At 37.5% G+C, this 24505-nt stretch overlaps 1 protein-coding gene across 3 annotated transcripts in view; it reads left to right on the top strand.

Moving 5' to 3' along the window:
• Positions 1 to 22187, top strand: part of PSIP1 (PC4 and SRSF1 interacting protein 1) — a 48395-nt gene extending 26208 nt beyond the window's left edge. The window contains exons 5-16 of one of the 3 annotated variants that reach the window (XM_056117398.1): positions 913 to 1017; positions 2890 to 2952; positions 7386 to 7482; positions 8425 to 8500; positions 13259 to 13484; positions 14411 to 14529; positions 17062 to 17117; positions 17786 to 17856; positions 18159 to 18260; positions 18367 to 18580; positions 19622 to 19733; positions 20681 to 22187. In XM_056117398.1, coding sequence (XP_055973373.1) covers positions 913 to 1017; positions 2890 to 2952; positions 7386 to 7482; positions 8425 to 8500; positions 13259 to 13484; positions 14411 to 14529; positions 17062 to 17117; positions 17786 to 17856; positions 18159 to 18260; positions 18367 to 18580; positions 19622 to 19733; positions 20681 to 20741 — 1302 coding nt within the window. In that variant the 3' untranslated portion in view covers positions 20742 to 22187. Of the gene's footprint in view, positions 1 to 912; positions 1018 to 2889; positions 2953 to 7385; positions 7483 to 8424; positions 8501 to 13258; positions 13485 to 14410; positions 14530 to 15681; positions 15803 to 17061; positions 17118 to 17785; positions 17857 to 18158; positions 18261 to 18366; positions 18581 to 19621; positions 19734 to 20680 lie in introns of those variants that run through there. The other 2 variants (XM_056117399.1, XM_056117400.1) reach the window with 2 other exon arrangements.
• Positions 22188 to 24505: the final 2318 nt, after the last annotated feature.

The following is a 24505-nucleotide window of genomic DNA, read 5'->3' as shown; positions in this document are numbered from 1 at the left end:
CCACAGCTCCCAGTGAAGACTGAGTTGCCTCTTGCTCGTCTTCGGTTGATATTTTGAAAATCTGTGAAGATGAAGTCCCCTGTTAAAGTTAACTGGGAGTACTTTAATATTTGATGGTGATTATTACACTCATGACCTTTTTAATCAGAATCACTTAGGTTTGGGTCTCAAGAACCTACTTTTAAAATAAATGAAGTTTGGGCCAGAGTGATAGATAGTCCAGCGGGGAGGGCATTTGCCTTGCAGGTGGCTGACCTGAGTTTGGTCCCCAGAATCCCTTATGGTCCCCCAAGCATCTGCCAGGAGTAATTCTCGAGTGTAGACAGAGCCATGAGTAATTCCTGAGCATCGCTGGGTGTGACCCAAAAAGAAAAAAAAATAATAAAGTGTGTGATAAAGTCAAAGACTAAAAGCTGTAGACACACACACACACATAAATAAAAGTAAACATTATAGATACCATTTGCAAAAAAGTCTGTTTTAGAGTACATACAGGTATGTTGCTCCCTAGATTACTTCAGTAATTGATCAGTGTTGGCTGTTTTATCCATATGAAGTGCTATTTTAACAGTTTTGTATGGATATGATTGTCAGAATGATAGTGTTTATAATTGCACTTCTGTGTCACTGTTTTATCCTCTGTGCTTATATTCATTTAGCTGCAGGATTATAAACCCTTAGTGGACTTAATAGTAATAGACTTAAAAATTCTCTGTGCTTATGTTCATTTAATGCAGTATTATAAATCCTTAGATGATTTAATAGTATTTTACTTTAAAGTGATATAAATTAAGTGTTGAGTCAAGTGGAAGTCAGATTATTTTTGTCCTGTAAAATGGATTTTGATTTTCAATTGGAAAATTTTTAAGTTGGGGTAAAACCTTATACTCAGTTTTTTCTTTTTACTTATAGGCATCAGCTAAGCAGTCAAATGCATCATCTGATGTTGAAGTTGAAGAAAAAGAAACAAGTGTTTCAAAGGAAGATACTGACCTTGAAGAGAAAGCCAGTAATGAGGTATGTTTAGATGGATTTGGAATGCAAGAATAATTTTGCTACAATAGACAAAATGTAAAATAAGTAGAAAATATTCTTTAGTTGAATAATGAGAAAATATTTAAGGCTTAGTTATTTTTTTTATTTTTTTATTTTTTTTATTTTTTTATTTTTTTTTTGCCTTTTGGGTCACACCCGGCGATGCTCAGGGGTTACTCCTGGCTCTGCAGTCAGGAATTACTCCTGGCGGTGCTTGGGGTACCATATGGAATGCTGGGAATCAAACCTGGGTTTGATGCATGCAAGGCAAACGCCTTACCTGCTGTGCTATCATCACTCCAGCCCCTTAAGGCTTATTTCTAAGTTAAATACAGTATTTCAAAATAGTTCTTTAATCTTCGAGGTGCATGAATGTTTTTATTGGAAATTATATTGTTGTACAAAAGTAGAGGTACAGCTGTATGTGAGTACATTATGTTCTTAGTAATTTTTTTTCTTTATATCTTTTGGGGAGGGGGAGCAGCTCCAAAGCTGTACCTGAGGGGTGAGGGTATCGTACTCAGAGCTGAGCAGACCTGACAGTTCAGTGATTCATTTGGGACGACTCTGATAAAGTGAAGTGGGGCTACATCGGCACAGTGGTATTAGAGGCCATCCTGGTGGTGTTGGAAGATTGTCGGTACCTATCTCACCAGTGCTCAGGGGGTATGCTTGCAATCTTGTACAGGGCCTAGTGCACGCAAACTTATTTATTCTCTTAGGCTTTTGAACTAACTCTCTGAGCCTGTATGTGTTTTTATTTTTTTAAATTTTTTTAATTTTTTGCTTTTTGTGTCACACCCGGCAATGCTCAGGGGTTACTCCTGCCTGGTTCTGCACTCAGGAATTACTCCTGGCGGTGCTCAGGGGACCATATGGGATGCTGGGAATCAAACCCGGGTTGACCGTGTGTAAGGCAAAGCCCTACCTGCTGTGCTATCACTCCAGCCCCTTTAATTTTTAAAAATAAAATATTCATATGTTGTGGGCAGGAAAGACAGTATATAGTGCATAGTGTCCTTGTTTTGTACATGGCTGACCCAGGTTCAATCCCTGGCATCCCATATGATACCCCTCGCCCCCAAACTCATCAGGATTAATTCCTGAGTGCAGAGCCAGCTGGTATAGCCCAAAAACCAAAGGTTGGGAGGAACCAAAAAAAAAAATTACGTATTGAGTTTATTATACCACTCATCCCTCCACCACTGTCAATAGGACTCTTTCTACACAGTCCCCCAACCCTGCTCAGCGTTGACATCACAATCTTAAAGGATTTTTTTATTGGACATTGTATTAATAGCATCTATGACAGTGTTACTCTGGCTGTCATGTAATACTGGAGATTCAATCCTCATGTAATACTCTGGAATTGAACTCTGGGTCTTAGCTGGACATGTGTGCTCCATTATTTCAACTCCCTCTCTGGCCACTTGTTAGTAAAATGAAAAAGAGGAGAGGTATTATGTGATGTCGGTTGTATTGGAAAGGGCACTGATTTGAATTTTAATTGCTTTTCATTTTAATTGAGGTACTCTTCTAACCCTTTTAGGACTCAGACTCCTGAAATGGATGTTGGGATTATCTCCAAAGTCTGGGACAGTTTTAAAATTCACAACTCACTAGTCAGGATTCTACTGTAGGAAAAATGGTTTTGCAAGTTTAAATAAAAAGTTCTTGCTGCACTAGCTATATGTAGATGAAGATACTGTTTAGCTTTATAATGATAATAAGATATTCAATGCTTATACTTTCAAAGTTGAAAGAAGCAAACCAGTTTTTCTATGCTGCTTGACTTTTTAAGAAATTTTCTGTCCTGGCATAAATTACTTAGTTTCATCTGTATTCTTATTTCAGGATGTGAGTAAAGCAATGGACGCAACCACTCCAAAAGCTGCTAGAAGAGGGAGGAAGAGAAAGGTAAATTTCCTGCTTACCCATAGGGACCCTAAAAGAATGACTGTTTTAGTTAAATTGAGAAGAATTAGTAATAGCGAATATAATACCTTTAGTTTGAAGGTACCTTTTATTGTGTCCTTTCAGTTTAAATTATCATTTTAAAGGATAAGTTCTGTTATTTAATGAAAACAATGTTAATTTTCTGACTGATACCTTAAGGTAAGGTAGCACTCAGAATTTCCTGAATTTTATGATTCAGGCAATTAAATGCTTTCATTTTCACTCCTTTTAGTAACTTTGACTTAAGTTTACTTTGTAAAAAGAATGATTATGGAAGATAGAGTATTAAGTTGTAACACATGTGAAATATTCCTAATGAATTCTGGGACAACAGATTCTTGAATATAATTTTTTTAAATATAATTCTGATGTAATATTATGATGAGAAAAAACATTCTAGTGTACTTTTGTTAATATGTTGCTGATTTAAAAGTCACAGTTTTTGAGAACTCCTTGAGTAAATTAGTGAGGACTTAGATTACAAGGTGCTGTGTAAGTGTATGTAACAATGTAATAATGTTACATGTAACAGTGTAACTGCATTATTACATTGTTACTGTCTTGACAGTCTTCTTGGAGTGTGTTATGGCCTGGGTACTTGGTAAACTTGTAATTGTTACTCTCTGTGAAGTTCAGTTCCTCACATCGTTTTTCTTAACAAATTATGTTCCAAACAGTTAGAATATGCCAAAGAGAACAAAGAAAATGTTGAGAATTGGTTGTCTTATGAGGAAGCAAAATAGGAAAACTGATGTAGTTATTTGCTGTGGGATATGTGTGAAGAGAAAGGATTATTTTTACCAGATTTTAAAAGATAGAATTTTTTTTAGGGACTTGGAGGTATAAGCACAGAGAAAATGTAACTTCTTGCATTTCAGATACATTTTGTATTATCAGACTGTAGTTTATGAGAAAACCCTCTAATGTTAGCCTGAGGAAAGTAACCTAGAAGTATGATGGAGAACCATTGATTCTTTGTCACATTTTGTCTTTACTTCAGTTAGTGTTTCTCAGCTGGGGGCAACACAGCCCCTTATGTACTTCCAAGATATTCTAAGGGGATCACAGGTAACAATGTCTTAAATGCACTGCTTGGCCCATGGCTTAGGGCAACTAGTACAAACACTAGAAGGGGAAAAAAGGTCAGGAAAGGGCCACGACCAAGGTGAGACACATTGGGTTAAAACAGTGTGAATAAATGGGCAGGGCAGTCAATTCACAATTCCTTCAGAATTTTAGCACTGACCTTACTAATCCGGGCAGAGAGGATCAAGCCATGTGCAAGGTAGGTATAAACTTGAATCTCACAACATTTACATTTTTGTTAAGATGGACAGATATATAAAAATAGGAGTCCTTAAAAATTAGGAATAGGGAGTTAGAAATTACAGTGGGCAGGGGACTTCATGCTGCCGACATGGGTTCTGTCCATGTGGTTCCCCGGGGTCCACCAAGAGTAAACTCTCAGCATAGCCAGATGTGGCCCCATACCAAACAAAAACACGAATGAATGAAATGGAATTGCTGAAAAGTACTATGAAGCTCCAGATGGACCCTCATTAGAACTTAGCTTTCTGATTCTAGATTCAACATCAGTGAAGTAAATAGGGTCAGTGGTTACATTCTAGAATCTCTTCAGTTTTGTAAAGAAAAAGACCACCAGGGCTGTAGAGAGAACTAAGTGGGCTGGAGCACGTTTTAGATGAAGGAGACCTGGGTTTGATCCCCGGCACCACATGGTCCATAGAGCACCACATTGGAGTAACCACTTGAGGTCCACTGGGTCTGGCCCCAAAATAAAAAAAAAGACTTGTAAGATGGCAGTTTTGTGGTATGTCTTCATTTTTAAATTGATGTAGTATTGTTTAATAACTTTTCTTTAAAATGTAGATTAATACATCATTAAATACAAAAATAAAAGATTTAGGAAATTATATCAGAAATTTGTTAACTGGCCAGTTTGTGTCTTTTTAATTTTTGTTTTGGGGCCACACCTGATCATTCTCTGAAACGATTCTCAGTCAGCACCTGAGGGTCACTCTGGGCTCTGACTGGTGGGAGTTGGGGTGGGGAGCCAGGAAACCTGGAGTCAGGAGTCATACCCAGGGTCCTGCATGCGTAGTGTACACTCAGCCTTTTCAGCCCCCAGGCCTATGAGAGGTGTTTGTTTTGTTTTTTGTTTTTTAATGTTAGCATGAGACTGGAAAGACAAGAACAGCTTCAGCAGGATTTTGTGGTAGTGTAGTAGGATGGGGTGATTGAGAGTTGGTGTTGGAGAGAGTGGGGCGGAATCTGGGGAAAGACTGGAGGTAATGTGCGTGACTGGGTTAACTCCTAAGACAAGAGCATGGGACGGAACAATTGAAATGCTAAAGGGACAAAAAGTAAAAGATTTGGTCAGTGACACAGAAATAGTAAAATACATGATGTAGTCAAGGGAGAAAATTCACTTGGAAGACTACAGAAACCAGAATCCTGAGGATTACAATGGAGATAAAAAGAAGATCGCTTTGTAAAATGATGGCTGAAATTTAACTGTCAGGAAAATCTTGAAGACACCAAGTGAAACAAGGGAGGATTTTAAAAGTGAAAAGTGGTATGTATGACAGAGGATGTACAGTAAAATAATTTATTAAAGGGGTTCCTCTAGGGTACTTCTTTTGGTTGTTTTTGGACCACACCTGGCGGTGCTCATGGCTAACTCCTGGCTTTGTGCTCAGGGATCACTCGTGGTGGGGTCTGAACCTAGGTTTGATACTTGCAAGGCAAGAGCACTACCCATTGTATTATCCAGCACTTCCTCTAGGATACTTTAAAATCAGGTAATAAGGGACAGACAAAGTTGGTTGAAGAATGTTAAAGTTAACAACTGCTTTTATGGAGTGAAAATGCTGTGATGGGATTGCATTGCTAACGGAGATACTTGAAGTGGAAAAAGACACTTAACACTTTGAAAAGCAAGAACACAAGTATATGTAAGGATGAGAGTATATGTAAGGGTGAGAAAGAATGGAGTCTCATTATAAGAAAATGTTTTAACAATAAAAAGGAGACATTTCATTCTTTGTATCACGTAACTATATAAAAGCAAAAGTTTTCAAATTATTTTTCTCAGTGGTTCTCAAATCTTACTCCTAATTCCATGCCCAGGGAGGGCTCACTTATGGTGGGCTCGGACCATGTGGGGATTGACACAGGGTCTGCTGGCATGCAAGGCAAGCACCTCAGCCCCTGTACTATTGGTTAGTACCTCCCTCCAATTTTTAAAACAAAAATGTTTTGTCACTGGTACTGCAAAAACAACAACAAAAATTAGCTAAAAGAATTTTAGTGGGGTATCTGAGTCAAATTTGCATTGTTTGGTTGATAACTGGTGTAAAGATCTTTCAGAAGGATGGTAAACAGTTTATTGGTCAGTAATCAGTAAGCGAAGGCCCATCTCATCAACAATTCTTAAGTACTAACTAAACTAGATCGAAAAAGATTTTCAATTTTTGTTGATGCAGTTTATGCTGGATTCTAAATAATTGGGGTTTAGGAAGCACTGTTGAGGGTGATTCTCCCTCTTTATTTCTTCCCTTAATATTTCCTCCCTTTTCAATTATGATTAATGTCTGCATTTCCTTTCTAATTAGTAGTTGTTAACCTTTGTTCTATTTTAATGCCTGGGTCAACAAAACTGATTCTTGTTTGGGGCTATTGTCTCTTAAGGGAGCAAGATAATTTACAAAGGATAATTGAGATTCCTTGACTCTACATTATCATAAGATCTTTGTGGAAAATAATACTAGATAACAATAAATCTCAGTTGGAAAATAGCATATATCAACAAAGTTAAGAATAGGAATATCCACAACTTCAATTTCTTGCCTTTTATAATGTTAGAATGATTATGTGTGTAAAATTATCAGTATATATTTAAGGTGTTAACACTTTGAGATACTTAATACGGGTATACTGCTTGTAAGCAATATGTGGGCTACAGCTGTAATTATATTACACTTTGATCACCATTTTATACCTAGAATATCAGCTTTATTTTTATAAATAACTGATTTGGTTGAAAAATTCATTTTTAATAAAAATTTTGGAGTGTGGGATTTGGATTATTTGTCTACCCCTTGCTCTGCTCAGGAGTGATCCCTGCCATGTTCTGGGGTTCAAACTGGGCTTGACCAGCAAGGCTATATATTCTCCCCAGTTTTAATTTTTTTAAATTTTAGACTTGTTCATTAAAATTATAAAATAAGTGTGATGTCGCTCATGATGAGTCAGCTGTTGAAAAATAGGGAAGTAATGCTTTTACTTATTTTAGAGTGGCATATTTTGCCATTGAACTAAACTTGGAATAACTCCTTTTTGCTAAATAAGTTAATTAAATCTTTGTGATCCAGGCAGAAAAACAAGTAGAATCCGAGGAGTCAGGCGTAGTGACAACAGCAGCATCGTCTGTTAATCTAAAAGTGAGTCCTAAACGAGGACGACCTGCAGGTAGGATTATTAATGTTCAGATCTCTGGCTTGTGATTAATATTACAGTCCATTTAAGTGTTTGATGCCTCCAGACATAGGTCAGTAAGTGGCCAGGCAATTCGTTTTGTGTGATCAAGTTTCTAAGGAGATAAATATGGTTTCCGCTCTAAAGTATTTAAACTTGGAATAATTGCTTAGAATTTTTTTTTATATTATTTTATCCCTATCATATTTTCCTCTGATAGTGGCAGATGAGGCTGTGGTGAAGTTTAAATCCTATGAATGATGGGTTTATTTTATGTGGATTCATAATGAAGCTTGAGAAATAACACTGAAGTAACAAAAACTATTAGTGTTTTAAGTTACTGCATTTATTTGGATATTTAGGATATGTAGCTATGTTCAGTATTGCCATCTTAAAGTATTTTTTCTAATCTGGCAAGTTGGAAATAGAAAGATCTGCCTCTAATATAAAGTTAAAATAACCAAAATAGTCATTTTCCCCCTACTAATAATGGGATTAATGAAAAAGTTATAGGGTGAGTAATACCCAAAAAGAAAGAGAAGAACTAAGATTTTGTTATGCAATTGCTAGAGTTAGAAAAACTCAGTCCTGAACAGGATTGTGAAGAAATGAATGTGTGTATATAAATTGTGTTTGTGTGTATATAAATGAAATCATGCATATGCATATTATGAGCATTACAGTTGCAAAGCTGACTTTTGTTAAAATAAAATGTTCTTTTTATACTCTATATTTGATATTAATTTGAAATTTGCACTGTTGATTTAAACTCCCCTTGTCCCAATTTGAAACATTTGGGAGAATATTTAAAACTTGAGATAACTCTACCTGTTGTAAGCCACTGATAGTATATATTACCTGTAATTTATGTGACATTTGCATCTTTCTGGGAAAACTGGTAGTTAAAATTTTTTTTTTCTGTATGAATATTATTAGCTGCAGAAGTCAAGATTCCAAAACCAAGAGGCAGACCCAAGATGGTAAAACAACCCTGTCCTTCAGAGAGTGACATGTGAGTTTATTTTTAATGTAAATTAGTTATAATACTATTTAATGTAAATTAGTTATATAGTTATATCATGAGATATTTGACTTTAAATGTATAAATGTATGGATATTTTCCCACTTTTACTTAGGATGTTTTATTTTAAAATGTAATTTAAGACCAAGAAATAGTACTAGCAGAAAGTAAAAATGGGAAAACAAGAAAAATCTGATGTGATTATTGAATCTGACAGAATAGGATAATGCTGGTACATTCATTGAAAATTTGGGCAAAATAGTATACTTAAAGAAATTTTAGGCATTTTTTTTTTGGTTCCCCACTCCTTCCCACTCCTGCAGTTCCTCAGACTCTGTGCTTCGGAATCACTTCTTATGTTGCTGGGAATTGAACTTTGGTTTTCCCTCAGCATACTGAACTATCTTCTATACCCTAAACAGCGTTTTTTGAATTGATAACTACAAAACTTCATTAGTTCCTCCAGAATGATTTTTATATGAAAACAGCAATAAAATTACTTCATAATTGAAATTCTTGATTTTTTTTGCTTTTTGGGTCACACCTGACAATGCTCAGGGGTTACTCGTGGCTCTGCACTCAGGAATTACAATAGGGGGGTCGAGATCAAAGCCCACACTCTATCTACTGTAATACTGCTCCGACCCTATAATTTAAATTTTGAATCATTTTGAAATAACTCCATAGCTATTAACAAACTACCCAGACTTTTTTTTTTCTTGTCACCTTTTTTGTTTACCTTGTATGTTAGCTTTTCTGGGTAGAAGCTTCACTTGGGATTCACATTTAGATAAATAAAAGGACAAACTTTTGGTTGGGGATGGCATACTGAGCTCTGTGCTCAGAGATCATTTATGGTGGTACTCAGGACTATATGGGATGCTAAGATTGAACTCAGATCTGCTGTGTGCAAGGCAAGCACACTGCCCACTGTACTATCACTCTGGCCCCAGAAGGCAAACATTTTAGCTATTGTTTTGGGGGCCACACCCAGCTCAGTGCTTATGGTACCATGCAGTCAATGCCTGGGACTGAACCTGGGCTTCCTGCATGCGAAGTGTGTGCTCAGCCTGTCAGACATCTCCCTGACCACAAGGGACTTGAAGCGGGGCTTGGGGGAGTACCTTTTCAGGTGGTGCTCAAGAGGCCTGAGGGCTGCTCTTGGTAATTCTTGGCCAGCTGGGGGGATACAGTGCTGCTTAGACCCTGCTTTGGCAGCAGTTAACTAGGCCACCCCAGGGGATGTTTGCGGGGTGGTGGCGGGGGGAGAACCATGTTGTGCTGGGGTATGAACCTGGATTAGCTGCATGCATCTTACACCCTATAGTAGCTCTGATTTCAAGGGCAGAGCCAGGAATAAGCCCCAAGTACCACCAGGTGTTGCACCCCCCAAAAAAGAAGCAAACAAGGAAACCCAGCCAATTTAAGATCCAGCATTCTTATCTTTTGAAACTTATTTCTCCAAAGCCATAATTTCATTGTCTAATTTTTTTTTCCCTTTTGGGTCACATCTGGCAATGCACAGGGATTACTCCTGGCTCTGTACTCAGGAATTACCCCTGGCGGTGCTCAGGGGACCATATGGGATGCTGGGAATAGAACCTGGGTTGGCTGCGTGCAAGGCAAACGCCCTACCCACTGTGCTATTGCTCCAGCCCGTCATTGTCTATAAATATTTAAGTTACCACCAGGTGGTAACTGTCTTTACTGGTTCAACTCACAGCATAATAATAGGGTTTTCAGTTTCCCCAGCCTCAGTGTCATATTCTAGGTTTTTGTGAGTGGTTTTGTCTTAGCATTCTGCTGGGTCAGTGAACAATCCTAAATTGGTGGTGGCTTACTGTGTTTCTAATTCTTGCTCTGTGTTGACTGGGCTACACTGTTACCTTTTGTGTTCTTTAGCTTTTAACTGAGAGGAGTGTCTGTCTTTTGGTGACAGTGATTTGCAATGGTCCCTAGGATGACAAGCTAGTAGGATTGGCCTAGAAGAGCCAAAACTGTTTCATAATCTTCTGGATATACGAGGATTGCTCGAGCGGGCCCAGTAACGTCTCCATTGGAGACTTTGTTGTTACTGTGTCTGGCATATCGACTACTCTCGGTACCTTGCCGGGCTCTCCGAGAGGGGCGGAGGAATCGAACTCGGGTCGGCCATGTTGGCTGCGTGCAAGGCAGACGCCCTACCCGCTGTGCTATCGCTCCAGCCCTTATACGAGGATTACTTTGCATTAATGTTTGCATCTGTTACAGATTAAAAGGAAAATAAGTTGTTATATTTTCATATAAGGAGGTAAAGAAGAGGGCCACTGAAGAAAGACTTAATTTGTAGCAGATAGTGATTATGGTAATTCTCTACAGTTGATACTGCATAGAAGACCTTTACCTCTTTCTTCAAATTTATGTTTAAAAAAAATTCAGCTATATGGTATTCTGTGTTGCATACTTGTGTAGGACACAGGACACATTTTGAAAATACTACATAATGTCATCTATTTTGTACGTGTGCATATATATTGGATAGAATATGCTGCTAGGGTAAACTTTTCTATGTCTAAAGGGTATATTTTCATTTAAATTTGATTTTATATATACCTTCCCCCTTTCTCAGGAAACTTCATCACTGACCACTTTTTTATATAAAATAGGATTTTTTCTTTTTGCTATTTGCCTCCTTCTAAGAGATAATACCATTTGGGGGAAGCAGTTGAAAAATGTCTGTTAAAGCCTTATGAAATGATTTTTATATTGACAGTTTCCAGTTCCATGAAGATGTCCAAAACATGAACATTTATGGAAATGTTGACGTTAAACGATTTTGTATGCCTAAAAAGAGATGATTTGAAAAATGGCATGCTCACAAATGGTTTTGGGGTTGTTTTTTTTTCTGAGTCACACTCAATGATGCTCAGGGGTTCTCCCAGCTCTGCACTCAGGAATTACTCCTGGTGGTGCTCAGGGGACTATACGGGATGCTGGGGATTAAACTTGGGTCAGCTGCATGCAAGGCAAACACCCTACCTGCTGTACGATCACTCCGGCCCAAAAATGGTTTCTTAAAGGTTGTTTTTTCCCCCGTGTAGTTTAATAGTATCTCAGGGAATCAAGGAAACAGTTTTCTGGTAGAAAACCAGTTGATTTGAAATTGAAATACTAGAAAACTGCTCATCCAAGTTTCAAGTAATATTTTTGTGATTTAGTTGAACATTGAGTTTAGCTGTGTTTAATGTTAAACTTCATTGGCCATGTTTTACCACATGTGAAGTTGGGATCTTTCACCTTGTAAAGAGTATTTGAATTCTAAAATAAACATTATCTTTTCATTTCCAAAATTTTATTAATGATATGTGTGTGCACGCGCACATGCATGCAGTATTCAGGACTGAACCCAGAGCTTCTCGCACTCTCCCTGAACCAAGTTCCCAGTCCCCTCTCTGCACTCCCCTTTTATTCCTGCTGTGGTGACTGGATGGTGGTGCACGGCCATGGTTTGCAGCAAGCGTACCTCAAAGAACAAAAGTGATCAAGCACCAACTCTGCTTTGGTGTTCGCTCACCTTTTACTCGTATTCGCCCACTGCACATGTGCTAGTTGCCTAAGAAGGCTGTACTTTCTCACCATAGTCACAGCACATCTTTCAGTTCAATTATGTTCACTATGTTGCACCCTGCTTTCATTGTGGTGCTTGCACTGCCCTATAGTATGGCTGGAAATTGCTTGCGACTGAAGACCATAGACCGCAGAACCGTCAGACCTTACTCATATGATAGCACCAGGGGTTGAGCCTCCAACTTCAGGCTTACACTTCAAGGCAGGCCCTCCAAGCCAGTGCTTTAGGAAGGGGTGCCCAGAGGAAGGAAACAAGGTCAGAAAGGTTGAGAAACAGCAAAAACGCTAAGCTACCCTAAATCTTACCATCTACTTTTTAAATATTACAGATAAGTAAAAATCTTTTTTATTACTCTATGTCCAGAATTATAGATAGTGCTGTGATGTATAAAAATGAATTTTATTAACTTAGTACTTTCAGTGAATGTCACATAATAACATAATTTGAGATATCAAGGGGAAACAGTTGCTTTTCTGTTATTGATACAGGGTTTGTTTTAGTGCTTGAGTTCAACCCAATCTTACTGTATGAGGCATGCTCTCTTCTGCTGAGCCAGGAGCGATAGCACAGCGGGTAGGGCGTTCGCCTTACAAGCGGCCAACATGGCCGACCCGAGTTCGATTCCTCCGCCCCTCTCGGAGAGCCCGGCAAGCTACCGAGAGTATTGGATATGCCAGACACAGTAACAACAAAGTCGTTACTGGGCCCGCTCGAGCAAATCGACGATCAACGGGAGGGCCTTTACCTTTACCTTTATATTGAAATCATGTTCTTACGTTCTTTTCCTTTTATGGTTGAATGCTAATAGTTTACAAATATTTAATTTGCCTTTAAGAAATAAAGCTGTTGGGGCTGGAGCGATAGCACAGCGGGTAGGGCGTTTGCCTTGCACGCAGCCAACATGGCCGACCCAGGTTCGATTCCCAGCATCCCATATGGTCCCCTGAGCACCGCCAGGAGTAATTCCTGAGTGCATGAGCCAGGAGTAACCCCTGAGCATCGCTGGGTGTGACCCAAAAAGCAAAAAAATAAAATAAATAAATAAATAAAGCTGTTTTCCAATGTAGTAAGTTGAATTGAGAAAGTATAGTTGAGTAACATGTTAAGGATACATAACAGTTCCATTTCTGTTTGTTGTATAGGGTACCTGAAGAAGACAAAAGTAAGAAGAAGGGACAGGAGGAAAAACAACCTAAAAAGCAGCTTAAAAAGGAGGAAGAGGGCCAAAAGGAAGAAGATAAGCCAAGAAAAGAGCCAGACAAAAAAGATGGGAAGAAAGAAGTTGACTCAAAAAGGAAAAATTTAGCTAAAACAGGGGTTACATCAACCTCTGATTCTGAAGATGATGATGATCAAGAAGGTGAAAAGGTAGAACATTTACATATCAAAATGTTTTTTAGATTCTGTGACGTTTTCTTACCTAGTGGATTTTATCTTTGTGAAAATCTAAATGTGAATAGTAGTCAATATTTCTTGTGTGGGTCTACTTAACTTTTAAAAGGTGTATTTGTAAGTTTATTGTACTTTCTAAAATGTTACCTTTTCACAATTATATATCATAAAATACATTCCTAATAACTTAACCCTTCTAAAAAAGGTAAAGCAGAGAGGGAGCAAAACAGGCTGTGAGCATTGTGAAGATTGATGGAAAAGACTTGGTTTTATATATGGATTTTGAACGCATTCTTCATTATTTTTTGGGGGGTGGGTGGGAGTGTCTTACCCTTCTGTGCTCAGGGCACCATATAGGATGCCAGGATTGAGCCCAGGTCAGCCATGTAAAGGCAAACGCCTTACCTGCTGTACTCTGGCCCCCTTTATTGGTTCTTCATTCAGGTCTATGTATATACAGTATTTGGGAACTATAATTGGTTAGAAAATTTATTCTTTTTTCGTAGAAAAGTATGTTTTTTTTCCCATATATTTTTGGAAATTGTAAACCCAAGTTTTAAGACGTCACAAGCCAAACTGTTAATTATTTGTTTTTAAAGACTTTCAGAAGCCCCCAGATTTAAATTGCATAGGCATACAGTAACTAACTCTGTATAGGTGAAAAACATGGCACTGACTTAATAGAAACATCATTCCTCCAGTGGTGTATGAATAAAACTGACGATAATCCCAGTGTTTAACGAGAAAGTAAACTAGGTGGCAGTTTAACAAGTGCAGTTTGGTACTTTAATTATTTGCTCTTTAAAAATTAGCATATTTTTCCCCCAAGATTGTTTAATCATGGAAGCACTAGTCACTTCATAGTTTACTTAAATCCATCCTATACTTCTCAAATAACACAGAAGAGAAAAGGTGGAAGAAACTTTCAGACCGCTCATAGGAGGAATATGCTGAAAGGCCAACATGAGAAGGAAGCAGCAGATAGGAAACGCAAGCAAGAGGAACAGATGGAGACTGAGCAGTGAGTATCTTTTAAATTCTAAATTTGGTCTCAAACTAGCATGAAAAGTTTAAACAAGTAGAATCTCATTTTCAGACTTATAAAGCTTTTAAAGTGACTTTGCCCATTTGTTAGGAAAAAATACCCATTAAACGGAGATTAGTTTAGGTTTCCTTCCATCTTGAGAAAGTAGATTAAACTCACTGAGGTGAAAACCTGCTGAATTATTTTTGGAGTAAAAGTGCATTTAGGAATTAACTGTTAGTGGCTTTGAGAAAACTTATAAGTATAAAAAAAGTGGTGATGGCCTATTAGTGGAGCAAGAATTAAGTTTCTGTTAATTTTTCAAGGAATAGCAGGCCTCTACCCCCAAAGACCAGCAAAAAAATAACAAAAGCACGGTTGAAAACTCAAGAAATCAGTAAAAAGAAATGTAAAGACAGATGCTTATTTGCATGAGTGCTTTTCACGCATCGAGTTCAAAGCCAATTTCCCTTAAGTTTTGATACTTGAGGACAATATATTGTGGAGAATTTTTTCCCCTTTAATTTTATTAGGAAAAAGTAACTGGCAGAGATTAAGACTTCATGTCTTTATTACATCAATTTTTATTTTAGGCTGTCACTGAGTTCTGAAAGTTATTTGTGAAGCATCATGCATTATTCTGGGTCAGCTATTTTAGTGAGGTGATTTTTTGGGGGGGTCACTTAGTGAATTTAGTCAAATCTTGTGATTTTCATATATATATATATTATAAGTCGAACGTCTTTACAAGAATAGCATTTAAATATGCTTAGTCAATTGGAAGATATAGAAACAATTTAAGCTTCTTGATGGGAGTAATATAGAGATTGATACAAGGCTGAAAAATAATACTCCCTCTAACTTGTTAGAGAATTTGACCACTTCTGTAAGATTTAGTTATTTTTGTTACCTATCCTTTTCTATCCTTTTCCTGAAAAGTTGTTGGACTGTTTGTTGCTTTTAACTTTATTGTGCTTCCCAAATAAGATATAAAATAGTTGTTGCTTAGTAAATCTAGCCCAGTCCTTCTTCATTATCTATGTGTTTCAATTTCTTTTTTTGAATGTCCTCCGAATGTAACCTTCTCAAATTCTAATATTTGTGTTTTCTTTCCTTCTCCTGTTATTACAAAACTTTGTACTTGGACAGTTTTGCTCTGTAAAGCATTTCAGATGCAGCTTGTGTGAAATGCATTATGCAAAATAAAGTTTATTGTATTGTATTCCCAGCCAAACAACATGTAATCTACAGTAATAAAAAATATATCTCATTTTGGGCTCAAAGCATTAATCCAGTTACTGAAAAGAGAATACAAGTGGAGCAAACGAGAGATGAAGATCTTGAGACAGACTCATTGGACTGAATTCCCCCCTCCCCCCCCCTTCATGGAAGAATGTTCCAGATTCTAAATTGAGGACTTCATTAATGGCATTATTACTGTGTTATGATTGTTTAAAAAAATCCTGTAAGGTACACACTACATATTAAGGTCCGCCAACATTCCTGTTAAGTTTTTTTTACAAGCTTACAATGAAGCTTTGTGTTTGAAAGTTATAACCTCAGATGAAGATGGTGGTTGTACATTATTTCATTTAGAAAATATAAAATTTTGTTTTGAAGCTAGGTATTAAACTGGAATAGCTATATACCCCAGAGACTGGGGCAGTTGTGCCCTTCCCTTGACAATTCCTTTGTTGTTTAATTACTTAGAATCTTAATAATTGTTTTTTAATCCTGAGAGATTAAACCATAGACTTGTTAAGAAAAAAAATGAAACTGTAACCAAAATTTTAAAATAAAGTTTTTTTTAAAAAAAAACACTGATTTTTAGGTATTTTTTTGTTCTTGTCTATTTCAATTGGTTTTCAGTAGTGCCCGACCTCCAAGCCAAGGTACTAGGAATATTTAAAAATTTATTTTTAAATGGTTATAGTTTTGTAACTTGAAGTATTTTTTGAGTTGTGAAAATATTATGTACACATTCATGAATGTGATTTAAGTATGCTAAATTGGCAAAATAAGCAGTTTAAAAACCAACACTTTAGTTCCCTCACATTACTTCCCTTTGGTAATGTGTGGGGGGAACATAAAGTCAATCTACATGACATGTTAATTTTTAGACTAAATGCGATACAGAACCCACAAAACATTCATAGACACTGTCTTCCTATTAAGGCTTGTTCTGTTCTTTGATTCTAAAGTCGGTATTCTAACACACTTGCTGGAAAAGAAAATTTCACTTTATGATCTTCACTGCTTTAAAATTAAAAAGTGTTAATTATTTGTGATGCCACTGAAAACTAAGATGGGCAGCTCATTTTCTCAGCGTGTGATGGTTTTAGTTATGCTCATCTCAGAGATGCTGTGTGGCACTGAAGAGTTCTAAGAGCCGCAGCTAATTCCTGTGACCCAGACTGCTGACTTAATTGTTTAAGAGGAATTCTTTAACTTTTACATAAGACATTGTGGACATTTGCTAATTGTCACAACGTTCCAATGTTTTGAAATATTTGTGTTAACATTTGATAGGCAGAATAAAGATGAAGGAAAGAAGCCAGAAGTTAAGAAAGTGGAGAAGAAGCGAGGTCAGTTATTTCACTTTCTAAGATGTATAAAATGATCGAATAGGCAGTAAAATTTCCTTAATGTAAGCTTTGAAGTTAGTCTATGTTCTTAAATTCTTGAATACTAATGGATTTCATTTTATCTTAAAAATAATCAGGTGAACTGGCTAAGCAACCAATATTTTTGTTCTTTTTTGGGCCACACCCGCCAATGCTCAGGGCTTACTCCTAGCTCTGTGCTCAGGAATCACTCCTGGCCGTGCTCGGGTGGGAAACATATGGGATGCCAGAGATCAAACCTTGAGACTTGCAAGACAAGACTTGTGACTGCAGGGTGAACCCTACCGCTGTACTCTCTCTCCAGCCCCTCAACCAATTTATTTTAAAGCTCCTCATCCAGTACTCTGAATTCTCATAGCATCGCTAAAGCTAATTTTCTGTTTTTGCTTGAATATTTAAATTGAAGGAAGAGTTTAAGGGTTGAAATAGAAGAGTTGATCAAACTGTTTATTTTAGGCATAGAAGCTAGAAGGTTGTACTTAGCTGAGGCGGATTTTCTGAACCAAATGTTAAACATAGATATACCTTAAAAAATTCAAATTTTCCGGTTACACTTTGCTTAGTGCTTATATAAGTGACGTTTTTTGCGGGGGGAAAAACCATACTTACTGTTTCATTTTAATTTATAGAAACATCTATGGATTCTCGACTTCAAAGGATACATGCTGAAATTAAAAATTCACTCAAAATTGATAATCTTGTAAGTGTACTTCATTTAAAAATAGTGTTCTGTAGCCTAATATTTTCTCACATGCTATGATATCTTAAAAGTGTAAAATAAAGGGATCACTATCTGGGGAGACTGGCCATGTAGCTCAGCAATAGAACACTTGCAGATTTGAGGCCCTGGGTTCATCAGTCCCTGGCAACCCACTTAGAAACACACACAGGGAACTAGTACTGGTATTTAGGCCTCGTTATCTGAGCTTTAAAGGGTAATCTTTAGAAACAATATCAGCTGTGATTAGCAGTTGTGGAATTAATTACTCTTTTGTCATAAAGGATGTGGCCCGATGTATAGAAGCCTTGGATGAACTTGCTTCACTTCAGGTCACAATGCAGCAAGCTCAGAAACACACAGAGATGATCACAACGTTGAAAAAAGTAAGTAATGTTGAGTCATGACAGATTCTAGGAGCATCCTCATGAGTACTTCGTTGAACAGTAACATTAAGTGGGGAAACACTCACGCATGCCTATTTTTCCTCAGATACGGCGATTCAAAGTTAGTCAGATTATCATGGAAAAGTCTACAATGTTGTATAACAAGTTTAAGAATATGTTTTTGGTTGGTGAAGGAGATTCTGTGATCACACAAGTGCTGAATAAATCTCTTGCCGAACAAAGACAGCATGAGGAAGCAAATAAAACCAAAGATCAAGGGAAGAAAGGGCCAAACAAAAAGTTAGAAAAGGAACAAACAGGTATGTTACCATTATTTGTTGGGGGCTGTCTTATAAAATGGCTGTAAGCAGTTAAAAAAAAAAAAGGTTCTTGTAAAGGAATTAGCATAATATAGTGCTCAACCTCAGCTTTGCTTAAATTTAAATGCTTTTATAAAGTTTAAATTTGTATTACACTACTAGGGTTCAGTATTCTCTTTTCATTAGTAAACTTTCTTTCACAAAAGTAGAAGTAAACTTTCTGTGTCCCGTGTACTTCACACAAAAACCTCAGCAATCTTAGAAAGTTCCTTTGAGACACGTGCTGAAAACTATGAGGGGCATGAGGGATGGTGCCTCCCACGGACTCCCGGCGGACCAGCGAGGCCCACTGGGGATCCTGGAACCTCTAATGCCACACTGTATGGTGCACTGTGGCAGCTGCTTACAGACAATATGCCTTAACACCTCTACAGTATGGCTGTGCACATTAAGTATATTCCAGATAAGCCATTTTAACCATAAATATATTGAATTAGGGACCATTTTGTTTGTAAACATCTCAGGAACTGCTTAATTTAGAAATCCATTCAGAGTTGGTTGTTTCCCAAAGTCATTTTTAGTGAATGATAAATGACTTTAGAGATTTGTAAACACGGTGAGAGGGTCATCATTTAAAAATTGTAGACTTCTGTTTTACTTTTCTTTCAACTGGAGATCAGATGGCCCCAGGGTATCTGAAAGACCCACAAGTGAAAACTGAGTTTGTAGGAGGGAAGGGAGCAGCAGTGGCATGGCAGGAGTCTCGGAGGCTAAAAAGAGTTAAGACGGTGGCCACAGAAGGGGGTAGGGTTTAAAGGGGCTTTAGGAAGAAGGTTGAGAAACACTGCTTAGGAAGAGCTCTTTATTTTGGTTTTTGGACCAAACCTGGCTGGGGCTTACGCCTGGCGGGGCTTAGGGGACCACATGGAGTGCTGGGGATTGAACCCATGTTGGCTCTGTACTCTCTCTCCATTTAAAAAGAATAATAAAAAAAAAAGTATTAGAAGTTCTATGAGCTTTTCCTTTTGAATATTCTTAAAGGTTCAAAGACTCTGAATGGAGGACCTGATAATCCAGACAGTAATCAACCACAACATAATGGTGATAGCAATGAAGAAAGCAAAGACAGTCATGAGGCCAGCAGTAAGAAAAAGTAAGAACATTTTTTTTTAAATCACATTGTTGTTCCTAGGTTATTTGTGTGAGGCCTTTTATTTTGACCTCCAGTTCATGAATTCAGGAAGTCAAAAAATTCGAACCAGAGGACACAGTTTTTGTTCCAACTGCTTTGGTGTTGTATTCGAATGTATTAGACCTGCTTGCCTTTTCAAGCCTGTGTTCAAAAATTTATTTCTCCCTCCAGCCTTTTCCAACCCTCTGGAAAAGGACATGTTCTGGAATACATCTACCTCCTACCTCCCTAAATTCTCTCTCTGAATTTCTTGTTTAAACAAGGGGGGGAAAAAGTACTACTTTAGTATTCCAGTTAACAAAAATACCTATCTTCTGATATTTGTTAAAACTTTCTTGAGTTGTAAAGGATAACACAATTAGATCTAGAATCACAGGCTATTTTTGGGCTCCACAATAACACAGTAACTTGGTGTCCAAGTTTACAGTGGGCGTAGACGCACATATTTTTATTTTTTGAAAGGGGCGGGCCCATACCCAGCCCAGCTGTTCTCAGGGATCACTTTTTTTTTTTTTGCATCACACCCGGTGATGCACAGGGGCTACTCCTGGCTCATGCACTCAGGAATGACTCCGGGTGGTGCTCGGGTGACCATATGGGATGCAGGGAAGGGGACTGTACTCGGGTACCGGGGATGAACCCAGACCTTCTACAGGCAAGTCAGTCACCCTTCCTGCTGTACTATAATTCCTACCCTCTGACCGCAACAGTTTTTTAATTCTTGATATCCAGGGAAATATCTATCATTTGTGTAATATCTTGCTTGATGTGCACTGCTATTTTATGTTGGGAGTGAAGACTGTGGAAAAGCAAGTTTTAAAAGTCAGGTGCTTAATTTTTTTTCCTCTTGAGGGAAAAAACCTAAACTGTAAAGCCCAATTGACCCCACCTTTCTTTTCCTCTTTTAGGCCATCCAGTGAAGAGAGAGAGATTGAAATATCTTTGAAGGATTCTACACTAGACAACTAGGGTGATATACCTGGAACATAAGAACATTCAAGATGTTTGTAATGGTTTTCATTTGAAATATTTAGATTGCTGAAAGTTTTAAATTTTTATAAGCATAGGTTTTGATGTCTGAAACTTGTTTTGAGGGAGACATTCCCCCGTACCTTTGAAAGTAAACATTGCTAATTGTACTTGTGCAGTATTGACAGCTACAATATACAGTACATGTGGGGGAAATCCATTTCTGGAAATGTTAAACTGCCTTTCAAGACATTGGTTGTAGCATATTTTCAATTAGTGTGTGTACGTTAATGTGTTAATGAGAGTAGGAAGAAAAGGTTACATTTTAAGAGCTACTTGTATACACCTTTCCTCTTTCCCAAAATATCGTGGGGGTTTGTGCATAGTTTTTACAAATATTGGATTTACCAGACTGTCTTTTCACTGTTTGTGGGTTTTGTAGAAGTTACGCATTTTTAATGGTAGATAAAATGTTACTTCTATATAAGTACTCCCTCCCTTTTATCAAAAGTTTATTTTAAAATAATCTGTCTACATTGTGCTAACATCCTACTGCTTTGTAATAATGTGTGGTCTGTATGCCCTTTTTGTATGACAACCATATATCCACCTGATATTTAACAATTTTATGAGGTAAAAAAATTCATGTTAACATTTGGATGTAAATTAGTTTCATGGCAGGGAGCTCAGTTAAAGTCACATGACTTAGAGTGAAATGGGTATGTATAGGAATGAATCTGGTTGGGGGGTTCAGCCATCTATAATCACGGGCACTAGTCGCGAAAACAGAAAACTGAAGATTATTTTTGAGAAATATCTTGAGTTTCTGAAGTTTCTTAAAATACTCATTAAGGAAATCAATACGTCGTATTTTTTTAATTGGAAAAAAATCCCATGACACACAGTAAATAAAAAGTAAATATATAAGGAAACTAAGGCTAATTGAAAGTATGGCTGTATCAGAAGGTAATTTTCATTTTATATTGTACATGTGGTAGGACTGCAAAGTGTGGATGCATTGATCACTCCAAGGCAACAGACAAAGGAGTACTTTGATAGCCTGTATATTCTGTATTTGGAGGGACTCAATCAGGAAAACAAGGTTGAAAACAAAATTCAAAGGTAATTAAAAGCATTTGAAAATATTTTTAATATTAGGTCAGTTGAGGTTTTCAATGATACTTCTATCTTTGAAACTGAATACAGGCTTAATTAATGCAGTGTTGTGCATGTGAGATGCATTGTATGCTCGACCTCTATAATTCAAGTTTTGCTTTTCAGAGGTCTTACAATGGAACTAGGGCCCACTGATTTGAGGAAATTCTTGCTGTTAAACCCTTCGTTACTCGTTTAGTCCTTACACTTTAAATTTGGACAGATTTATTAGAGTTAAGCCATAAGTGTCAACATGTAAACTTGTTTTGATTAAAGAATTTTTCTATCAAAGTGTACTAGTAATTTCTTAATGTTCACTTGGTCGGATTGCACTATTTAAGCTCAGTGATAAAAGCCAAGAAAATATTTTTTTCACTTTTTTCCTCCTGTAATCCCACATATAGATTACCACAAAACATTCCCCGTTGGTTTTGACAATTTTCTATTTGCTTACATGAATTGGCCTGGTTCTAACAAATTGATACTAATGTGAAAGCAATGGTCTCTTCGATCTTAAACCATGGTTTTAAGAAATAACTTCTGTCCCAAGTTGATTCATAGGTAACTACCATGACCATTTGCTCAGTTTGTATATTTAATCAAAACTCCATAGCTGAACAAGTCAGATATTTTAAATGAGCTCGTACCTAGTATTGTATGTATAAAGATGTTATGCGTTGCTTTCCTACTGGATAAGTTTTTAAAAGAATATTATGGTAGATCACTTGCTTTTCTCAGGTACCTCAAGAAATTTCAGATGTGCCGTCCAGATCCAGGAACTTGATTTATACTTGAAAGTTCAGGACTGACTTTCTAGGTTTACCCTGTTTTGGTCACTATACTGATTATCGCCCACCCTTTATTGCAACTTACCTGGCTACTGTCAGGTCAAGATGATGTCCACCATCTATAATCCTGTACGAGAGCAGAAATTTTTATTAGGCTCTATAAGGGCGACAGAGGGAACTCTTTGGCATCACATTGCTTAGCGAAAAGTTGGGCTTCTAAAACAAACTTTGGGGCTAGAGTCAGAGAGAGTAGGGCACTTGCCTTGCATATGGCCGACCCGAATCCAATCCCTGGCACCTTCTATGACCCAGGTTCCTTTAGGAATGATCCCTGAGTGAAGGGCCAGGAAAAAGCCCTGTACACCACTGGGTATGTCCCAGAAACAAGAAAAGCTAACTGAATGAAGAAAACCTACTAGATGAATAGAAATACATTTATGTATGTGGATAGTCTAATTTGCCAACATCACGGATGTAAAGAATGACAAATGTCATGTATAATAGTTGAATTTTGCAGCTGCAATATTCCTGCTCTTGAAAGATCTTTCAGACTTGTGTATTTAACTCAATATATTAGCACATTGTAGGAATTTACCAAGAAACAATACAAGAAGGTATATGCTATCTGAATCTTTGAAACAATAGCAGTTAATAATACATCTGAGTCTTTGGGGTCCATTAAAACGAGTCCAGAGAATGCTCAAGGGACTGGGTGGGTATATGCTTTGCTGCGGAGGCCTGGCTTGATTCCAGCACTACATGGTTCTCTGAGCACCCTCATGGGGCCTACATCCTCCACCTCCACCTCCTGCCCCAAAACTTCGGGATGAGCTGGCTTAAGAGGGCGGAGTTAAATGTATGATGAAGGCCTGGTTTCGAGCCCCAGCATTGTGGGACTGCTTTTCTGAATCCTGCCTGGGATGGGTCATAACATAAAAGCATTTTATGAATAAAAATAGGCCATATTAAGCAGAGCTTTATAATGAATGTGCTTCAAAAGTATTTTTGACTTAAGGAACTGATAAGAATTGGAAGTACGGTTTTGAAGAAGCAGCATAAAAATGAAAAACACAAAGCATCTAAAATTAAGCCATGAAGAAGACTAAGCTTAGTTCTTAACATTGATTCTGAGTCGGCTGAGGGAGAACGCCACAAGACAACTGAAACAGGTGCTCACACACCAATATATACGGTGTGTTAGTCCATAAAATATTTCACTGTCAGCCTTTTAGTACATGGGATTAGTTGATTTATATGGTAAAGATTCTTAGCCATCCAGTGGAATGTGGTATTCAGTTGAATTTAAACATAACCTAGAAAAGAGAAAGTGAAATTTAAATGTAACACATTAATAACTATTATAGCATTCCAAAAAGTCTTAAAACAGTAATATATTGTCCATCAAAGAGGGTTTCTGGAGAACACATTTATATAAATGGCTACAGGTTTCTGATCTAGACTTCAGGATTTATTGAAGTTGTCTTTTGGCCAAGAATGACAGAAGAAAACTAGGATTCTATTAAGGTAACAAGAGAAAATGGAGAGCTGATTCACAAAGACTTGTGTTTCTTATTTTTTGTTTGGTCTTTGGGGCCACACCTGGCAGTGCTTAGAGGACCAGGTGTCAAGAGGACCGAACGTGGCGCTCACGAATGCAAAGCCTGAGCCAAATGCATGCCAGCAATGAGCCAGATCCCCAGCCCACTGCATTTCTCTTTCTTACATTATACTGGGCACTAATGTCCAAGAATTAGCAGAGCCAGAGCTAGGAATCAATACTGTTGGCCATTCCTAGTTGGTCGTATTGCATACAATCGCTCT

Source organism: Sorex fumeus, unplaced genomic scaffold (assembly GCF_029834395.1).
Source record: "Sorex fumeus unplaced genomic scaffold, SorFum_2.1 ptg000034l, whole genome shotgun sequence".
Classification (NCBI taxonomy): domain Eukaryota; kingdom Metazoa; phylum Chordata; class Mammalia; order Eulipotyphla; family Soricidae; genus Sorex; species Sorex fumeus.
Note: the sequence above shows the minus strand (reverse complement) of the source record. Positions and strands in the feature narration are given on the sequence as shown.